General features: G+C 37.6%; 1 protein-coding gene across 1 annotated transcript; it reads left to right on the top strand.

Annotated features, from left to right (window-relative positions):
• Positions 1–1,483: 1,483 nt before the first annotated feature.
• On the top strand, positions 1,484–21,668 carry kcnn4 (potassium intermediate/small conductance calcium-activated channel, subfamily N, member 4; the record flags this gene model as incomplete). The annotated part of the gene is made up of 8 exons (XM_079240160.1): positions 1,484–1,789; positions 6,947–7,042; positions 9,098–9,534; positions 13,153–13,288; positions 15,406–15,516; positions 19,810–19,931; positions 20,950–21,019; positions 21,498–21,668. Exons 1-8 carry the CDS (start codon positions 1,502–1,504, stop codon positions 21,666–21,668), a joined length of 1,431 nt encoding a protein of 476 aa, XP_079096286.1. The 5' UTR covers positions 1,484–1,501.
• Positions 21,669–21,969: the final 301 nt, after the last annotated feature.

Genomic DNA, 21,969 nt, shown 5'->3' with positions numbered 1-21,969 from the left:
TCTTTGCTTCGAATGCTTCATAATGTACAAATCACTTGATCTTTTTGTAAAATATGATTCAGGGTTTTAACAAATTGTAGCTGGATTTAGAATATTTGTATATTAAGAAGAATATTTTTACTTAACAATTTGTAAACAGTATATACTATTTTTTCTTGCAATTTATTTTGCCACCAGTGTGTGGTGCTCAAGTTACATTTAACATGTGAAATAGTATTTTCTTGATTTTTTTTCTTCTTAAAAAATGAAATGTGACTGTTGTACATTGCAAATCTAATTTTGATTAATACGTTTTTAAAAGGATGCTTGACCAAGCCTGTTTTTAAGCTATTTATTGTAAATAATGGTCTTTATGAGAATCTGCTACAGCTTTATAAACTGAGCACAAACGCTTGCTTTTCTTATTTAGCCATGTAATTATTTGGATGAATATTTATTTACCGTTCTTGCCACTTTAGTGTTCATTGTTTTATTTTTATTCTTTGCAGCTGACATTTACTTTTTTTAAACACTGCAGATTAAAACAATTTTTACCTGAAATTATAATCTGTATCCATACTTTGTTGGTCTGATATTTTAACTTGGGCTATTTTGTTGGAAAAGGCTTTATCATCTATCAAGTCTACTTTAAGCCATCCTGCCATCGAGCTGAGAGATGTCATCTTAAGCATAAGCAGGATGCTGCAAAGGAAGTACTCCTGTGTGCGTCATTTAACCAAGGCCATGTCACTGATCCTTGTACTCATGCTGAGGACTCTATTAAAAATCACATCATAATACACAGTAAAGCGAGTGTTCAAACTCGTAAGTCATTGACGACCTTGAAAACTCTGTTTTGGGTACAACAAACAGACATTGAAAGTATACCTGTCACTGTGGTTGCTGTAGGACAGATTAAATCCAAAACAATGAATAATTCTCGTTCGATGGCGCCCGAGTTTTTATTTTTATTTATTTACTTATTTGTTTAGGTATGGCAAATTATTGATCAGAAAGGTGATAAGCGAATCGTATTAGTTCCATGGTCAAATTCAGTCAGATCCCTCATCTAACAAACTTCGTGTTTTCTGATCAGACTTATCGAAACACAGAATCGTTCAGCGAACCTGCAAGTTCGCGGTGCAAAGAGGCGTGTAATTCCTTGAGAGCGCACCAAGCATATCTACACACGCGCAGCACTATTTCGGGCGGACTGACGCACACTTATAGAAGAGGACAAATACGAGCACAGAGCCCAGAAGCAGAGTGCAGGCAGCATCAGTGCGCGTAACCACGCCGCCCAGGTTGGGAGCGTCAGAGTGAACCGGCCAAGTTTTGTGGAACTCCGCTATTTCGATGAGCAGCAAACGCGAGGAGAGCTTATGCGCAATCATTCTGTCGGACAATGCCTTCCCCAGCTTGGGGGGACATCACATTGGGGACTGGAGAGACAGAGGACGGAGTCGCAGAGAGCTGCGACCTGGAGAGAGTGGAGGGTGGACGCCTCGTGTGCGCTCTGGAGATGGAGATGACAAACCGCAGTCCGCCCGGTGACTCCAAAGTAGACTGCGTAAATTGTGATAGTTTGGTGAGGCCAAACTGCGGGAACTCGGCAGCAGTTTCAGTGCCGCTGTCACTCCCCGGGAAGAGGGTCACTCATATGGAGGGAGACGACCTCTACAGACTTCGGGACAGAAAGTTTTTAATAGAGGACAGAAAGCGCATTTGTGCGTGGGCTTTGGGCACAGCTCTGCTCGGGATACTGCTCATGATAATCCACGCCGAAATATGTCCCTATGTTGATGAACTGGTAGGTATAACAAACTAACCGCAGTGACGTCTTGGCAAGTGAAAAGCTGGCCATGTTACATGTCAGAACAGCAGAGATAACAACGGGAATGTTTTCTTCCATGTCGCAAATGCTCTCATCTCTGCTCCTCTGTTCTCATTATCCAGTGTCTGGTAAACTTTTACCAAATTAGGTTTAAATTATTTTTATTATATTTTTAGCCTCCACTAAAGAGATATTTAACAAAATTAAAAGTTTATTTTATTTATTATTTTAAAAAAAAAAAGTAATTTGAGTATTTTTCCATTTTTTTCCCATAGCTCATCATCAAATGTTCGAATCTTTAAATAAAACCTGCTTTCAGCTGGAACTCAAGCTATTTACATTTCCTTTGCTGTAAGCATCACCTCTTCCTCAGCTTCCACGGCATATGTCCACAGAACAGCTTCTCACTTCCTCAGTGTGTTTTAACTCATGCAGTCTGTTATTTCTGATATATTTCACTAACTAAATTGACCTTAGTTACAAAAAAGTTATATATATGTATATATATATATATATATATATATATATATATATATATATATATATATATATATATATATATATATATATATGTATATATGCTGGCAGAACAACTTTCCTAATTAGCAAACAACTCAAATCCCTGTGCTTCAATCTGCACCTGGGCTCTGAACCCTTCTGACCTACTGATTAGTGAGTCCATTTCCAGATACACTGTTTAGTAGCACAGCCTCATGACATTAACATGCAGATCTAAGTAGATAACAATGCCAGGCCGCACAATAACAAATTATTAACTCCTCCTGACTTCCTACAGCACATGCCAGCTCCACATGTGGAAAAAAGTTCTCATGCGTGCTGCAAAACATCAGACCACCTCCATGCTCTTAAGTCAGTGATTGATTACAGTGTCAAAGCATTTCCAGCACACATCAGCTACACTTCTACAGACAAACCTATGGAAATGTTGCCAGTAGTTCTGAAAAATGCCTGATGCGTTTAGAGAGTTGGACCTGGAGTCATTGTTAAATTAACTGCACTGGCACAAATATGACTTTCCTTTTCCAGTTTACACATATGGACAGAGAACAGGTGTTGTCCGATCATAACAACAGGCATCGGCTTTGGTAGCATGGAAATGCTGATGCACTGGAAAAGTGCTCTGTGGTGCAGTTAAAGCATATTATTTTGAACAAGCCGCACTGCTGATTTAACCATAGCTTATATAACTGTTGTGAAAATTAATCTTCACACTGACGAAAACTGCGTCTGACATGACTTTTTGTCATAAGAACCGCTTGTCATTAAAGTGAGCAATAAATAACAGAGTAATATCCATTTAAAGAGCACTTTTTAAGTATGCTTTAGCATATTTTGGAGCTGCTCCATCAAAATTATCAACATCCTGCAAAGGTATATTAAAGAATACCTTTACATGGTTATGCATGAAAACAGGGCTATTTATGGAACGTTTTCCACATTTCACCTCTTCCCTCGTAGCAAGATTGTTAACAGTACTCTAGGCTATCTTTCCACATCATTTAGTGTATAATTATGGTGTTTGCATGGCCAGTCTAGAAAGTCTCTACATGGCAGTGTTTGTGCCAGAAGCTCATGCCAGGAGTGTGCGCTTCTGCGCATTGGATCTTGTCATCTTTTATGTATCTTTTTGATTAATAGCAACTTCCACAAATTGAGATTAATTTACAGAGTTTCATGTCCAAAATTAGGGGAGTAAAGACAATCACGTTGATGAGTTTAGCTGAATTCACCATAGACTTTTCAAAAATGGGTTTATTGTCCCAAAAGGAGGAAAAAAAAAGATGCAACATAAACAAGTTGCCTGCTGTATCTGGTAAGTGTGATCTGGGTTTTTATTTAATGCATTATCAAAACCGCTCCAACAGAAGGTCACTATGACCTTGGCCAAAAAAACAGTAGTAAATGACATAATATAAAAATTTAACAGTTTAATCCGAATTTGGAAATTTGGGTTTGATAGATTGAACATAACATGTCCTGATGGAAACATAATTTTTCAAACATCCTTACATTAAATACCTGATACAAACGTTCTCTGCAGCCTCTGGTGTGCATATATTAATAGTTAAGACATATAGTACTTTCATTTCAATTCACTGCATGTTTGTCGTAGCTGCTTTTTTAACTGCATTTGTCACTTATATAATGACAAATTAGATAGTATGTTTTAATATGATGTACAGACAGGCAGCCTAAAACAGTTCTAATATAAACACATTGAAGCAACTGCTCTGAGTCTGTACATCACCTTCTTCTTCTTTTTAAACTTTTAATCTGTCAACAGGTATGCAGGTTACTTGTTTCACTGGTTTAAAGCAGCATTAGGAAAATCCATATGCATAATAGATTATACTTTTCCTGTGTGACCATCATGATTCTTTACCTTTTCTTGAGTGAAAATTGCTTTGGCAATTACTCACAGATTGCATCGTGACCGATTAAGAATCATGCAGCTGCAGTTGTCTGATTATCACAAATAAAATAAGAGATAGAGCTTCAAACAGTTCTATTCAATATCTTCTAAATTTAAAAAATCAAGTGCAAAATCAAAAATTGTTTTGAAATAAAATGAAACACAGATAGCGTATTCATTGCTCCATACAACATCCTTGACTCTCTTTGTGAGTGAAAACAATGAAAATGCCAGTGCTGGGGTTGACCTTTTTGGGTTAACGTTAGACTTCTTAAAGCCAATATGATGCATTGTGGTTGCAGCAAACTCACATGTTGAAGCCATAGCTAACACAGCATCTGTCAGATTTGCATATAAGCACATTTAAAACCACTGTGCTACATTGATAATACAAAAGGAAGCAGATTTAGTTCATGAAACAAAATAACACCAGCTATATGACTACTAAGTGACAGTCAGTTCTGCCTCACACATTAGAAAGCAGAAAGTAGGAATAATTCAAAACAGCTATCGTGCCAGTTTGTGCTGATGAATGCCAAACAAATATAAGAGCCTGTTTTGGTGTTTGACTGGTGTTCATTTTGCAGTGTGATTATTTCATTGGAAACCTGATGATGTTTTACCCCGAGCGATGCCTGCTTGAACGTTAACTATAAAGAATGCTGTATGAAACCACACTGCATCACAAAAGAAAAAAAAACTATTAGAAAACTAAAGTCTGGTTTTTAGTATTATTGCTTTGGAAAGCACTTATTCATTATACAACACAAAAACCAGATCACATTCTGGCTTTTATGTTTTATTTTCAGTTCATTTGCTGTGCACTGGGTGGCCTGTCCTGGTGACAGAGGCTCGTTGTCTGTCCAAGACTATAAGAAATAATCCGTGTTACGGTTAACCCAAATTAGGAGGCTCAAAATGATGACTTCCAAAGGGAAAGTTTCACAAAAACAATTTTAGAAACTCAGCAAGAAACTTGTTGATGTCTGTTATGGTGAAATGTTGAGCTTTTGTGGAGTCTTCTAATTAGTCCTGGATGAAACACAGACATGATGTGGATGCTACGGCAGAAACTGTGGAAAACAGCCTACCTTGCCAATGGACGTCACACCATACCACCTACATGCTCAAGTTTCCTCAAGTTTGAAAGTTTGCAATTATCATTTTAAGTGTAAACCACTTCCTGTTAAAATCTTCCACTGACGTTGCATCTCCTGCTCTGGGATGCATGAATCATGGGTAAAGGTGCTCTTTAACCTGCTGACATAAGGTGGTGTGGCAGAGCCCTGAGTACTTCTTCATTCAGTTTGTAAACCACCTCACTGTGAGCATCTGTGCCTCCAGCTGTCAGTTCTCTAGGATGGAAAGTATTTAATTACAAGCACACTCATTTTAGCAGTCGAGCGGCTTTTTATGTACTTTTTTGGAGTTCATTATAGAATCATGAATTCCTTTTCATTAGACCCAATTACTGTAAATTTTTAGCAAAGTTTACAAATCACAGGGCAGCCTGCATTTATGCTTCCATGTCACAAAAGGAAAGATAATGTTTCATAGAAAGGAATTCTTTGCCCCCCCCCCCCCCCCCCCCCCCCCCCCCCCCCCCCCCCCCCCCCCACACACACACACACACACACACACACACACAAACAAACAAACATTGTTGACTTTGGACATAAGTGCACTGAGTCCATGACTGTACATCTTTGAGCTATTATTTTAGAGAAATTTTTACAACTTTGTCTCTAACATGTCACAAAATGCTGGGTGAAAATAGTTTTTTTTTTTCTGCTAAGCAGACTAAGATTATTGCATTGACAGCCATATCGAACTAAAACTCACAGAATCTTTATTTTTCTAAAACAGAAAATAGTTAATATCTATATTAGAAACAATTAATTTATGATAAAAACAACTGTACGTCATTACTTTAGGGAATTTTCTTTTCATTGCCTTATTAAGAAATGATCTTATTTCCTAACACTATAATGTAGATTTGACCAGGATTAATACCAACTCAGATTGAAGGTTAAAAAGTTTGTTTTATTTCACAATGACATGGTTGCCTGGATAGAGTATCAGCTGGGTTATTTTTCACCCAATAATGTCCAGTTTAGTTCATTATTATTCTTATGATGATAATCTTCCCTCAGTCTAACAGTTATTTATTTATTTTGTTTGTCTAGACATTTTTGGGGGCAAACAACTTAATCTAGAAAAACTGTCTATATTTCTACTGTATGGCATTTTCTTTTTAAAAAACAAAACAAAAAAAATTGCGAATGGAGCAGTTTTGGTCAGCTAACATGATGATATCTGAGAACAGGATATACTTAGATATAAAATGCAAGATAGCACTGCAGAGACAAGCACATTTTATTGCACTTGTTACAATTTCTGTTAACAGTCAGACCGTCATAATGGCCAACAGTGACTATATGTTTGAACTCTCTGTCTGCTCAGAACTTTTATTATAGCAACCTTCTTTATTGGCAACCTCACCTCTAAAAACACAGTAAAAGCTACTTTACTTCATTTGTATAACCTGCCAATATTTGCACACATATCGGAGACACAGTTGTCTAAGAGCTTTCATAAACCATTATTAGTAAAGAAAAAAAAATGGAAGGAAATAGAATTAAAGCTATTACTGTAAACCTTCCTTTAATGGTTTATCTCCTTTGTATCTGTTTTTCCAGGGCTCAAAAGTCTCCTTAATCATCAACTGTTCCATAAGCCTGTCCACTGGGTGTCTCCTGATCCTCATTATAGCTTTCCATTATAAGGACATCAGGGTAAGTTTGCCTTTTTCCTCTCAGCTGGATTTGCTGTATTTTATACATCTCTCTTTGCCAACCCAGTTTGTTCCAAATTAGCTTGGTTAAAATAATTTACTTAGATACCTGACAACAGTTTTTTTGGAAGGAGATTTGAGCCAATTGATGATAGCCTTGGCACTTATTATCTGCATTGCATTTTCTGTTAAATAAAAAAAGAAACACTAAAAAAAAAAATGGGGAAATAAAATGAATAATAAAAATAAACCTGGATGAAAACCTCAGCCCTCACAGGCTGCATAATCTTGCAGCTGTGATGTTCTTTCAGCACACATGGCTTGCTGCCACAGTGTATGAAGAGATTTGGCAGAAATTAAATTCTTTCATTTGCTTTCAGCACTCACAGTATGTACGTTCAGTTAAGTACAGTGCCGACAACAAGTATCAAAAGTACTGTATGTCTGCACAGCAGTAATAAAGAATGACCTACTTTTCAGGCCTCGGTTTCTTCTAACAAAGTTTAATCAGGCTGGTGGATGCACTTACAGAGTTTATCTTGTGTATCTGTTTTACGAGAGGTCCTCTCCAAGTGTGAAAGAGATAAGGAAGGGCAGGCATAGGGTGGAGACACAGCAAGAGTTATCACAGAACGATGTCTGGTGTAGTTTAAGTAAAAAGGTTTTGAGTCAGCAGAATAAGTTATTCAAGAATATTTAAGGTCAAGCAATAAAATGATGACAAAGCTTGAATAAAAAGAAGTATTTAACCCCATAACAACGAGTTTATTTCTTTTAGTTCTTGATCAGAATAAGGGCTCAATGACCTTGACATAAAAAATGACTTATTTACACAACCATAGTTCTTAAAAAGTTGGGATGCTGTATAAAATGTTAAAGAGAACAGAATGCAACGGCTTGGTCACAGAAAGAGAAACCCACATTTAATTCACAACAAAACAAACAACTGATCAGATGTTAAAACTGAGATGTTTCTTCATTTCATGCAAAATATGAACAAATTTTTACCTTGATGACAGCAATGCATCTCAAAAAAAGTTGGAAAACGATGGAAGTGCATTCAACTAAACAGATGGAGGAGCATTTGACAACTAATTATGTTAACTTGCAGAAGGTCAGTAACATGAAGCATTATCAAAAATGTTTTGCATTGAACCGCTCAGATGTGAAGATGAGAAGTTTGCTATTTTGCAACAAACTGATTGTAAAGCAATCTCAGAAATGGTTTTCCTCAACATAAAATTGCAAAGACATTGAACTGCCAACCAGCCACAGTGTACAAAAGCATCAGAGTATTGAGAGAATTAGGATGAATCTCGTGGTGCGCGTAGAACAAGGCTGAAGTTCAAAACTAGATTTCATTCTGTTTTTAGTTATATTTTACACAGTGGCCCAACTTTTTTGGAGTTCAGGATGTAGATTAATATAGAAAATGTAAGATTAGAAGGAAAGAAAACAGGTAGGAAGCAAACAAAAAGGTAATTCCAACAAATCTCATAATAAAGCTGGTAAGAAATGGTTTGATCAAGAGCACGATAGCCCATCCTCTACTAAGGCTGATATTTTGGGGATTCCAAGCACCAAAATTCAATGAGCTCTTCTTCGGACATGCTTAAAATTTTTTTAGAATTCCATGTGATTCTGCTGAGGAGTTTTTAAGTAACAATCGGAAAAACTAAAACAGTCACATCTCTTGGCTTTGGTCTTCCATTGGTGGCGGCACAAAAAGGATGATGCAGCAAGAGAACAACTGTGGGGATGAACAGACAGAAGTCACTGATAGCAAAGTAAGACAGGAAGCAAAAGACAAGTACAGCAAATGCAAAGAAACACAAGAAGAAACAAATACCAAGAAGCATAATTGATGTGAAAGTATAAAAGAAATTAAAAGCATACATGAATGAAAATCAAGACAAAATGATCAAATATGTTAAGTGAAACTAAATTGAGAGGTATTTTGTGATTTTGGTCCTCTTTATTTCCATGTTTTCATTGTTAAAAACACTTTAAGAATATTTTTTCTCACTATAATCTTCTGTTGTGTTTCTTCTTTTAGGTGTTCATCATTGACCACAACCAGGTGGACTGGCGTATTGCAATGACTAGTCACAGGGTTCTTGTGATCACATTGGAGCTGTTGGTCTGTGCTATCCATCCTGTAGGATCATACTGGGAGGTGGGCCAGCATGACAACTCCTCCTATGCTGCACCACTCTGTGTTTCCAATCACCATGACAAGGCCCTGCTGGACATGGAACTTCTACTGTCAATGCTGATGTTCCTCCGTCTGTACTTGGTGCACAGAGCCATCCTGCTGCACAGCAAAGTGCTGCTGAGTGCCTCTTACAGGAGCATAGGATCACTCAACAATATCAACTTCACCTTTCGCTTTGTCCTCAAGGTACTGATGAACAAACACCCAGCTCGAACACTGCTGGTCTTCATCCTCCTCTTCTGGCTCACTGCATCTTGGATGCTTACTTTGTGTGAAAGGTAAGGGGTGCAAAGGCATCTGTCTTATCAAAACAAATGAACAAATTAAAATATTTTGTGTATCACTAGATACAAATCTTAAGTGTAAGAGTTAATCTGCCAATGGTAGTAGGGGACATTCCTGGTAGAGTCCATCAAAAGTTACAAATACTTTGGACCAGCGTGATAATAAAAATTTACTGAAAATGAACCAATAAAATCAGACATTTCTTTTGAATTGTTGTTCAATAGAATGATAGAAAATAATAATAATGAGGGAGGCAACCCTGCTGGACATGTTGGAGGGATTATATCTCTTGGCTGGCTTGGGAAAGCCTTGGGATCACCCCCGAAGAACTGGAAAATGTGGCTGGAAAGGGGGAAGTCTGGGCTTCACTGCTCAGGCTGATGTCCCCACATCCCAATCCCAAATAAGTGGCAGAAAATGGATGGATGGATGAAATATAACAATAAAAAAACAGGCTTGGACAAAATGATGACACAGACTCAAAATAACTTGACCATAGGGGCATGTAAAACTGAGTAATTAGCGTCACAGGTTATTCAAACTTATCTTCAGTCTGTCTTTTTAAAGAGTAACAATAAGGCATGGTGCTGTTCGTTGACATGGTGTGTACTGCGCTGACCACGGACCACAGAGAGCAAAGGAGAGAGCTGTCTTAGAGGATTAGAAAGAATGTCACAGACAAGCATATTAAAGATAAACGATACACAAAAATCTCCAAGCAGCTTGATATTCCTGTGGCTACAGTTGCACATATTATTCAGAAGTGTAAGCTCCTCAGGACTGTAGCCAACATCCCTGAATGTAGTTGTAAGATGAAATCTGATGGCAGATTAATGACAGAAAAATACAAATGATAACCAAAGAGCCCAGAACAACTTCCAGAGACATGAAAGATTTAAAGTCAAGTTACTGATGTCAGATTGCACCACCGATCGCCGTTTAAGTCAAGGTAGACCTGATGAGAAACTACCAAAAAGGACATCACTAATGAAAGCACAACATAAAAAAGCAATACTGTAATTTGTCACAATGCTTATTTAGAAGCCACAAAACATCTTGGAGAATATCTTTTGGACAGATCAGACAAAACTGGAGCTTCTGATTTTAAAGGGTGTGGTAGAAGTGGACCAACACGTGACTTCTTCTTGATGTTACCGCAGCAGCAGTGGATTAGCATACTCCACCAACTCCAGGCAAAGTTATTTGCAAAGATGGCTGTTGTGGTAGAGGAAAACATTATGCTGCCCAGGACAGAAACTGTCTGGCTGATGACACCCACTGTCAGGGAGTAGCGGAGATGTAGACCCAAATACAAGATGAAGAGCCACAAGGCAGGTGGAATGCAGTGAATCTTGTTTTAATTGAATAGGGTGACAATAGGGGAGAATACAACGATGTACTGGCAAATGAAAACTGAAACCAAGTAGTATATAAACACAGAAAACACAACAAGACACAGGTGGAATGACAGCAATAAATGAAACCAGGTGAAATAATGAACAGGAAAGGGAAGCTAAACCAATTACACAAGGGCGAAAAACTACAAAATAAAATAGGAAACCAGAACTAAATACTACAGATAAACTCCACACCATGACACCCATTACTGCTTGTTCTGGTTTCAGGGGAACACTATGGGTGTCTGGTGTAATCTTCCTCTTACACATCTTGATATCATAGATAAATCTATCCTCAGAAGCCCTTGCAAACAGCTTAAATCCTAATTTAGGAGGATCGTTTTACTTGGTTTTAGATTGCCAGCAGTCTTTCCTTTTGTAGGCAACCCTGATCTCCTCAATCCCTTATAAGTGCCTGAAGGCAGTATTAATTAGGTGGAGGAATAAAATCTTTAGCTGAAAGAAGTCATATGATTTTTTAGCTTCACTTGGCTGCTGTACTGCTTATTTTTCTTTAAGTTTTAATTTTTTTTTTCTTAAAGAAATATCCAAACATTTTTACTGTTTAGGTGTTGCAAGCTAATTTTGCACAAAGCTATCAGTCTGATGAATGACTTCATTAAATACATTTTGCAGTTTGGATGTTTTCCCTGGGGTCTCTCCGGGTACTCCAGCTTGCTTAGACAGTCCAAACACATGCATGTTAGATTAACTGATCACTTTAAATTTTACCTTGGAGTGAGTGTGAGTGGTTGTTTGTCTCTTTTTGCTGGCCTTGTAATGGGCTGGTGGCCGATCCAGTGTGTACCCTGGCACTCACTTGCTAATGCTTGGATAGGTTCCAACTTCCCCGCAACCCTGAATTCTAACTCCTGGAACAAACAATATAAAACATGGATGGATGGGTGCATAACTGATTCCATCCCCATCTTCTGTGTTGTTGGTCCAACATATATCCCCTCAGTTTGAGTCTACAAAATGTCTTACAGATCCTCTGCAGTGTGTTGCACTGTTTCAACACTGTGAGGTCATTTGTTCATATAAAACTCAAAGGAAGGTTTAGTTTCTCTCCGTCTTGTGTGTTTTCACTTGTCAGGAATAACAAAGGAGCATGTGGATGATATCTGATAAGGCCATCTAACCTGTCAACACTGGACTCTTACACCAGTCATTTTCCACATTACTTGATTACTGCATATTACACACTTACATGCACTTCTTTGGCCCCATTGTGGGGTTACTAAGAAGTGTACATTGGACTTATTCACTATGGTGTTTTACAAGTTTACACTGTTGTCTATTTATGGGCTTGCAGCACTGATAACAAAGTTTGATGGCTTGGCCACACCTTTACTCAACACACAACTTCATGTGTAACAGACAGAAAAATATAAGTTGGAATTCTTTTGAGTTACAGGAAAATTTGTAAACATATTTGCACTTAATTAGAAATTCCTCTTTAGTTGTGATTTTAGGATTTTAACAACATCCATATAAAGGCTCCTGGATATCTGTAACATGAGATTTAAAACTTCAAAGGTTCCTTGCAAATATTATCATAGTGTATGCCTACAACGGTGACATATAGCTTTAACCTTTCTTGTTGTGTCATGGCAATTACTGCAAACTAATGAGCAAAAAAGTTTAATGGATTTTGGAGCATGATTAAAAGCATGTTCATTTGACTAATATTTCGTCTAATATTATTTTGCATATTAATGTTGTAGGTCTTTAACTGACTAGATTACCAAACAGTTGACTGTTTGTTTACTTCATGTACAGCTCCTGGCTGTTCAATCTGCTGACTATAGAAATCCTTTTTGACATATACCCATTCTGATGAAAACATAAGTCTGAAATGAGCAGTGCTCCTTAAGTCTATCACCCTTTGGGCACCTTTGTGGCCTAAACGGAACATGCATAAAAAAAAGTGTCATAATTTTTTCTAAATAAATCAATCTGCCAAACGTTCAGTCATTTGAAAGATTTTATTCTTACTGTAGACAAATGAATTCAATTCTTGTATTTTTCCACTTCTACTGTAAGGGGAAAAATTCTTAGCAGATTTAATGCTGTAATGAGTTTTTTTTTTGTGGCGCTACCAAGAATATACCTGCTAATATATCTTAGCACCATGATTGCAGTGGTATATTGGCAATTTTTAGAACAAGTCATCGATTGACAATCTTTAGTCCTGTTCTCTGTCCTTTGCAGGCAGACCCAAGAATTGACGAGGCAGATGGATACGGCTCTGTGGCTCATAGCCATCACCTTTCTGACAGTGGGCTATGGTGATGTGGCACCCTCCACCAGCTGTGGCAAAGCAGTTTGTCTCTTCACTGGTGTCATGGTAAATAGATTTATTTATTTGTTGGGAAAATATAAAATGTAATACATCACATGTACAGATGTCTAAATTGAAATTCCATTCAGATGTGCACATTTGTTGTAATTCTTCAAGTGGTTATTGTGGTTTCTTATTGGAAGATTATGAAACCAGGACATCAGCATTTTAAATGCAAAATTCAGTAATGCTTGTTTCAGAAAGAACAGGGTGTGAAGAATGTTTTATCTTTGTTTCACTTCTCTATCTATTCCGAATGAAAACACCTTAAGCAGCCAATTTATGCACAGAAACAAGGTATTCTGTTTGAGTACTGTTCATTTTGTCATGCTATGTTCTCTCTCAATACATCCATTTTACTTCTTCCTTCACTCTTATTCCATCTGTACTGTGTCATCAACTCTGTCCTGTTCTCTCCTATCGTCTATCTGTTAATTTTCTCTTTTACTGATCACTTACTTTTAATTCCTTTTCAGTAATATTGTTCTAATTTATTCTGTTTCTTTCTGTTCTATGTTTTCTTCCTTGGTAGTTCCTCTTTCCTTTCTTTATGAAAACATTCCCATTTCATTTCAAGCCAGTTTTCCAAGAGTTTTTTCTGTACTGTTGCACTAATGAAGCTTGTGCCAAGCTTTAGTTCAACAGAACGCCCCACGTGCTTTACACAGTGACTTTTCAATTTTTTAGTTTTTGTGAAGGTATATATTACTCACCATCATTTGTTTTCTAATACCATAAGGAAGGACAAATTGTCACAGAGAGCTGTTATAATGATCTAGTTACAAAGCCTGAAAGAGGAGCAAATAAAAGTGAAATACGTCCATACAAATTTTAACTGTAGTTAAAGGTGCTGCATTGCAAATGGTCAGAACAATCGCATGACAGGAAGGTTGAAGATGGAAGTGGAAATTAAAAGGATAACACAAAGGAATTAATAATAAAGCAAAGGCTTACAGAAAGGTAAGACAAACTGTAGTCCCTAAGAGTTAGCAGTGTGTGCGTGTTTAAATAAGAAATAAACTTTATCGCAATTTCGAATTCCACCACAAGCAAATAAGAGTCACTGCTGTGGTTCTGGATGTGGGCACAAGTCCGGTTTAGACACCTCTGTGTCAGAATTAAAAATGGGCTTCCTGGTCTTTTCCTCTGTACTGCTCCATTTGCCTTGTTTTTAAAAGCACCCCCCGTAAAAGCGAAAACTTTCCACCATATCCATTTTTAGGTGCTTTATTGCACTTGGCACTGCTACAATGCTGGGGCGTGCCAACCTGTGCCGTTAATTTGGAAAAAAAAATCCATCTCCCATCAGGGAGGCTCTGGGAGCTAAACGCTGTTGTGATGCTCACACCTGTAATACTACAGAAAGCCTCGGCTGCGCTCCAGCCATAAATCAATTGACAGCTGTGTTTGGGGGTTGACAAAACTGTTTGCGGCCCATTGCTGTGAGTGGATGGATCCCAGGAAAGAGTCTGTACCTCCCAGACTATGTAGTGATAGATACTTTGTGGCTGTTCTAGTAAATGATAGATATCTTTCAAATTGTGGGCTAAAGCTCTCTTATGCTCATGCTTAATCTTACTCTCTTCTTTTCCCTCTCCCCATTGCAACCCAAAAGAGAACAGAAAGGTAAAAACTGGTTAATTTCTGTCATTATCCAGGATGAAAATGAGGAGTGGTTTGTACATGTGTTTTTGTGTTATTATGTGGATGAAGTTTGCTTAATTCGCCATTGGATTACTCACCATCAGTATGCAGTCTCTATCCAGCAATAGCATAAACCTATTCTCAGAGGAAGGCAACACTATTATAGTGCCATGGAGGCCTGTGTAACCATTGGACTTTTTGTATAAATATAACATGATTTATTAAAAGAAACCATTTGAGATATGAAGATAAACATTTCCCTTTTTAAAAAAAAAAAAAAAAATACAGCTTTTTCCTTTGAGGGTAATAAAAGAGCAAAGAACACTATTTAGAATTCAGACAAATCAGATTTAAAGTCAGGCTGTAAAGGTTAGCATCAGTTTAGTTTTAGTATCATGGATAAAATTTGAAGAATCACTGAGGCTATGTGGAGGAGACAAGCAGAAACCAGTAACAGTTGTGTTTTTGTTTGGTTTTAGGGTGTAGCTTGCACTGCCATGCTGGTGGCCATCATGACAGAGAAACTGGCGTTGAACAAAGGAGAGAAACATGTGCACTTCTTCATGCTGGACATCCAGATTTCTAAAAGGGTGAGCATAAAAAAGATAAATAAATAAAAGAAACAAACTCTCATCTACCCCACCAACTCCACCAGATATAGGGGGTGGCTCTCTCTCTTTAGTTGGGGTCCTCTACCAAAGGCCTGAGAGCTTAAGGGTCCTACATAGTGTCTTAGCTCTTCCAAGGACTGTGCTCTTCTGGATGGAGACGTCTGATGTTTCTCCAGGTATCTGATACAATTACTTTTCCACTGTGGGGAACATGGCCCATGGTGCTCAGATGACCACAAGTACTACTGCTGCCATCCAGGCTTTCTCCAGCTCTTTCTTTAGGACATGGTATTTCTCCAGTTTCGCATGTTGCTTTTTCCTAATATTGCTATGGTTTGAGATGGTTACATCAATCACAGTGGGTTCCTCAACTGCTTATTTATGATCACAATGTCTGGTTGGCTGGATATTACCATTTTTGTTGATTTGTCAGGAAGTCTTAATATTTTCCACCACCTTAAGAGGTGTTACTCACTAGGAGCAAGGGATCTCAAGTCCACATTCTGAGCAGGTGTTTCTGTACACTATGGGCCAGATCTACTAAGATTCCATTTTGTGAGTTGTGTAATTTGCATGAGGAAATTAGAATTTTGCGCATGGTGTTGGACCACGGTTTGTAGCTGTATATTAAGAGTTACTGCGTAAATGGGAGGCAGGTACAAACATGTTGGAGACACCCTATTTAAATAAGGGTTTTGCAAGTTTTGTGATTTGCAGCATGGCGAGTTTGGAGAGAAAGCACAAAAAGAAGTTTGACCCATCAGAAGTGTTGGTTGATCAAACCAACAAATACTTAATTGACCTACAGCAAAGAAATCTGACTGCCACACAAAGAAATGATTTCTGGGAGTAAATGTATAAAAAGGTAATGCTGTTGGTAAAACAATGTCAACAGTGGATGAAGTAAAAAGACTGTATAAAGACCTTAGAAGGCAAACAAAAGAAATACTGTTATAATAATATGTCTGCAAATAAAACTGTTGAGGGAATAGGGAGTTATGCACTGTCACCTTGAAAATAAAAGAGAAAAAACATAAATGATGATTTCAAATATCACCCACCTACAAGCCAGCTTTCTAAAAACTCGCCAGCTTGCAAGAGTGAACACTTGTAAGCAGTTGTGTCATTGCAGGTATTGTAGGACTTCCCCTCATGGCTTCAAATCCATCCTGAGTTTCTTCAATAGCTCCAAATGCTGGATGAGCACTTTGTTTTTTATGACTGTCTCCTCATTCATCCTAAAAATATTCATACAAAAATGTGTGAAAAATGTGTTATCTGCATCTCTTTGCTTTGCGACAATGTGTTTGACTGTAGGTGCAGTTTCTTTGGGAAAAATTGCTCTCAGGTTTGATAGATCACTTTACAGGTGCAAAATGAATAAACTTAAGTTTTCCCATCTCAGCACATGAAAAACAGCATGCAAATACCCTATATTGCATATTCATTGCGGCAGAAGTACTAACTGCATGCGAAGTGCTATTCTGGACCTTTGAAAGACACAATCCTCAGTGCATGCATTTAGTATGTTTTATTAAACAGAAACTTTTAGCAGATTCGGCCCTTTGCTGGCAACCTGATTATAGGGTTCCATGTATTTAAACCTTGCTTTAAGGTGCTGTATTGTTTCAGGGGCCTCTTTGAACAGCTTATGCTGGGATCCTGCGAGGTGTGGCAGATCTGGGCCTCTATTGCGTCACTGTCAAGGCTGGCTTCTATGCTGCCATGCCTGGCGCCTCTGTGCTGCCCTTTTGTTTAGCCTTCTGCTGCCCTTGCTAGGACTTGTTCATGTCCACGTCAGCTAGCTGTCTGTGTATATGCCAGGGTTTTTTCCCATAATGGTTTCTCGATCTCGTTCTCCTCTATTTTCCACTGCCAGAGTCATTCCCTAAGTGCTTTATCCCTTGGGACCATCTTCCTGATGTATTTGCTGTAAGGAACAGGGGAAGATCTGTGCTGCACTGTCAGACTGCAATAATTTCACAAATAAACGTGCTGTAGTATTTTTGGAGAAATTCATGGTAGTCACGTCACGTGAACCCAATTTCAATTAATTTGGGACGTTGCGTAAAAAGTGAATGATGACATTCACCTGTTTTTTTTGTTTGTTTTGTTTTATTTTTCCTAGCATTCCTCAACTTTCTTGGTCTTTTGTAGCGTTCTTTTGCAGGTTTGTTGGAACATGTTGCCAGCATCAAATTCAAAATGAGTGAATATTTAAAAAAATACCTTGTCTTTAGAGGTATTCAATTAAACATATGTTAAAGAGGATTTGCACATATATGTGTTGTGTTTTTATTTATGTTTTATGTCCAAACTTAATTGGAATTGGGATTGTATAAAGTTGGTTGTTTGCATTGGATTAGCCAAAATTCTTTAAAAGGGTTTATTCAATTAAAATCCATTTCTTCTTTTCCTTTGTTGGCTGCTCTTTTTACACGTCTCCATTCAAGAAATTTGCTCTGTTCTAACCCTATTTTTGCATCCTTTTCTCTTACACAAAGTAACATCATATCGTTGTTCACCAGATCCCTAAATTTAATCTTTGGTGTTCCTCCAGGCCTCATACCTTATAGATCTGACATACATTCTGACATACTGTATTAATTTCTCAGCCATCTCAGTCTGGCCTCGCTTTGCCATCAGCCGTCCCTCTGTTCTAGTCATTCCTGATCCTGTCCATCTTTGTCACTCCCAAAGAAGACCTCAACATTTTATTCATGCTATTTCCATTTAAAATCTAATGGATTGGTTGAAATAAACAGCTTTGAAGAATTAGACAATTTCTTTAGCTTTATATCAAAACCCAGAAAATGTTTTCCAAAACTTATGAAAAAAAATGTAACATAATATAGTTAAATGTTTTTTACCTCACATGTTGAAAGGAGGATTTCCAGTGATTTTCAAAATGCATTTCCTTTTTGCCAACTTTGCATGCTTTTCTAATGTGAAACTCGATGAAGCAGTTAGAAATATCAAGATGGATGAGTCGCCATGTTCCATGTTGTGTGCAAGTTTGAGGTTGTTTTCATTCAGTTTTCATGGATATCCCGCTCCTTTGACACAAAAGGCAGGATAGTGTGGGAAAAGAGGAGGGAGATGAGGTCTGCAAACCTCTTTATAGTCTTTTCAAGGTGTCAAACAGAGGAAATAATCTTATCTCGGTCAGGAAAGAACCTTGTGTCAGTTTGGGTCAATGCAGCAATGGACAGGAAGCTGTAAGCATACTCATGTATTTATGCTTGTGTGCATGTGAAAAAAAAAAAAAAAAGGTTTCCAGAGGAGTTCCTCCACTTGTCAGCTTGGACGGGATTTCAGGTGTTTGCAAACTGATAGGAATGTAAGCTTCCTACGAGCGTTTCAACTTCTTGGAGAATATATAATCGAGAGAACAAAGAATATATATATAGGTATAGTATAAATATCGTACATATAGTATACATACATTATAATATACATATATACATCTAGTGCATAGAGTCTCTTAGGGATCCTACAATGTCAGAGTCAAAGCCAGATGTTTTGTAAATCCACTCTATGTTCAGGACATACAGAGGGTTGAAATGTTCTGTAAAATGTGCAACAACTCTTCACCAATCAAAGTCTTACGGCAGTAGCTGAACTGCTGAGGAGGATACAACCATTTCCTTTCTCCTGGTGGCTGCATCCTGTCTCTAGATGCGTCTTTTACACTTTGCTTGTGCTTCTCTTGGCATGTGTGTGTGCATGCATCCTTCTGAGTTTCTGGTGCAGTCCAAATTTACACTGATGGGAAAAAGGGAAGACATCTGGATGTAACCACTGACAATTTCTATTTATAACCACCACAACAGGGCCAGAGTGACATCATCACAGGGCAGTTCACAGTGATTTGTGCAGGAAAACAAACAGACATTAATAGAATCAAAGAAAGAAATGTAGAAAGACACCTGAGTTTGGGTCATCTGATCTAGTGTTTTAAGGCTCTCTAAAAAGAAGAGCTAAAAGTTCTTTATTATCTGAAATCAACATAGAGAAAAATGTAAGAACAGGAAAGACTATCTAGATTTAATCAGCAGCTTCAGTAGGCTTTTTACATCTTGTACTGAAATATATAACAAAAAAAAACAGACTGTGACTGAAATATATATATACACATATATATATATATATATATATATATATATATATATATATATATATATATATATATATATATATATATTTTTTTTTTTTTTTTTTGTTCTTATCACTTATTTCCTGCTTATTGAAACAGTCCGTCTCTTTTATCAGATCCGTCATGCTGCTGCTAATGTTCTTAGAGAATGCTGGCTTCTGCATCGTGCAAACCTGCCGAAGGGCAGCCGAGGTGAACATCGAAGACACCAGAGATGCCTTCTGGAAGCCATCAGAGTGTGAGTTGATGCATTCAATGGGCGTTGGTCTATGTGCCTTAGATGTGTTTTTTTTTACGGGTCATTAACTTGTGTCAATATGTCTAATTCCAGCGTCAACAACTGTAATGCATAATTAAGATTGCTAATTAGATTTTTTGGGAATGCTCTTCTGTAGGAAGGGTAAAAGACTATGGACATTGTCCACCCTTGTCCACTCAAAACAGATCATGAAATAAAGATAAAATGTTATCCTTATTTATTGAAATATATTTGTAGTCAAACTTGCATCCTGTTATCAAACTCTTCTACTAAGAGCAAGTGTATTACACAAGTCAGGAAGTGCAGAAGTGTAGTTATGTGGTCCATTATCCTGTCAACAGGATTATATGTGTGAGTGTATCTGGCCTGTGTGAAGGGGTTGTGCTTCCTGCTTTAAACTGGGCTGAACCATTACAAATAAACACTCCATGGAAAGTATGAGCGGGAGGACTCTCCACACCTTGAAATGAAAAGTATACTGTAATGAAACTCCATCACCCCATCTTTCTTATGTTCTCTGAGGCTGGGTGCTTGAATATGATATTTGCTTTTTTTTTGTTTTTTTGTTTTTTTTTACAGACACCTCGACTCTCATCCATCTGCAGTCCTAAATTTATCCCTTTTCCACCTCTATATGTCAAAAAACCCTCCAGCAATGTTTTATAGCTTTTTAACAAACTCAGCATGACCGTTCCATGCTGAGGAGTGGAATACTTGTTAGCATATTCCTGACCAAATCAGGGGTTCTGTTATGTGCCAGCACTGTTGTATTTATCCCAAAATAGGACACTCAATCTGTGGGCAGGCAATTCAGAACCAATATTTCTGCTTTAACCTGTTATAATAAATTTATATGATTATTTCTTTTAGATCCAAAAAATTCTGTTTCCATTTCTGTTTGTCAGTGTATCGAGTAAGATGTAAATAAAAGTACTTCTGTTTGAAATACTTTCCTGACAGATCTCACAATTTATATTTTGTTTTGTCCTTTGTACAGATTTAGACATTTACGCCTCAAGCAAAGGAAACTCAGAGACTATGTCAGTCAGATGGTTGACCTCCCGAAGGTAAATAACCCTTGGCTGCAAATGTTTCAGAGTAAAAAGTGGTCTTCAGAAGTTTTGATGTACTGTTTCTGCACACAATACACACACACACACATATATACATATACATATATATATATATATATATATATATATATATGTGTATGTGTGTGTGTGTACATTATTCTGATTAATTAATTTAAAATAATTGCATAACAATATTTGCAAAATCGCTAAATATAGTGCCCAAGTGCAAAGTTTTTAGTGGAAGTCTACAGTGTGCATCAGTGTAATCGTGCACCAGGAAATTCTGCACTAAGAAATGTTCCACAATTTAATGAGTTATGTACAGTCTCTTTCTCTCACTCTCTCTCTCTGTATATCTATATCTATGTATATATGTGTGTATATGTGTTCTTTTACCTTAAAATATATCTGAATTGTAATTAATAAAAAAAACTAATCTTTCACATATGGGTTGTTTGGTTAACTTGTTCAGATGCAGATGATCATGTGTGACCTCAGTGCCAATTGGAATAACTCATATCGAGAGCTGGAGCAGCGTATCCTCTCTATGGAGCAGAAACTGGATGAACTGAGTCGCTGCTTCCAGCAAACATCTGAGCTGCTTTCTGAGGTTCTACATCACCGCAGCCCAGTGATCAGGTGAATTGTACTTACAACTGTGCAGATCTGCTAACTGCATTCAGCAGGATGTGGTTCTGTAGCGGAGCCGAATTGGAACATTTCACTTTTGGAGAAGATATGAGTATCTGTGTGTGTGGTGGGTGTGTTACTGATAAATTTGTTTTTTTCTTTTGGCAGGTGACATACCACCAAATGTCGTGTTTTCTTCTACCGTAACCATGATGAATCCTCCCCACCCAGACCTTCTGCAGACTATTAGCATGCTGAACGATTTGGAAGACTGGCATATCTGCTAAAGATCTCATGCTCAGGTCCACTGCTGA

Source organism: Telmatherina bonti (genome assembly GCF_933228915.1).
Source record: "Telmatherina bonti genome assembly, chromosome: 5".
Taxonomy (NCBI): Eukaryota; Metazoa; Chordata; class Actinopteri; order Atheriniformes; family Telmatherinidae; genus Telmatherina; species Telmatherina bonti.
This window is presented reverse-complemented; position numbering and strand designations above follow the sequence as displayed.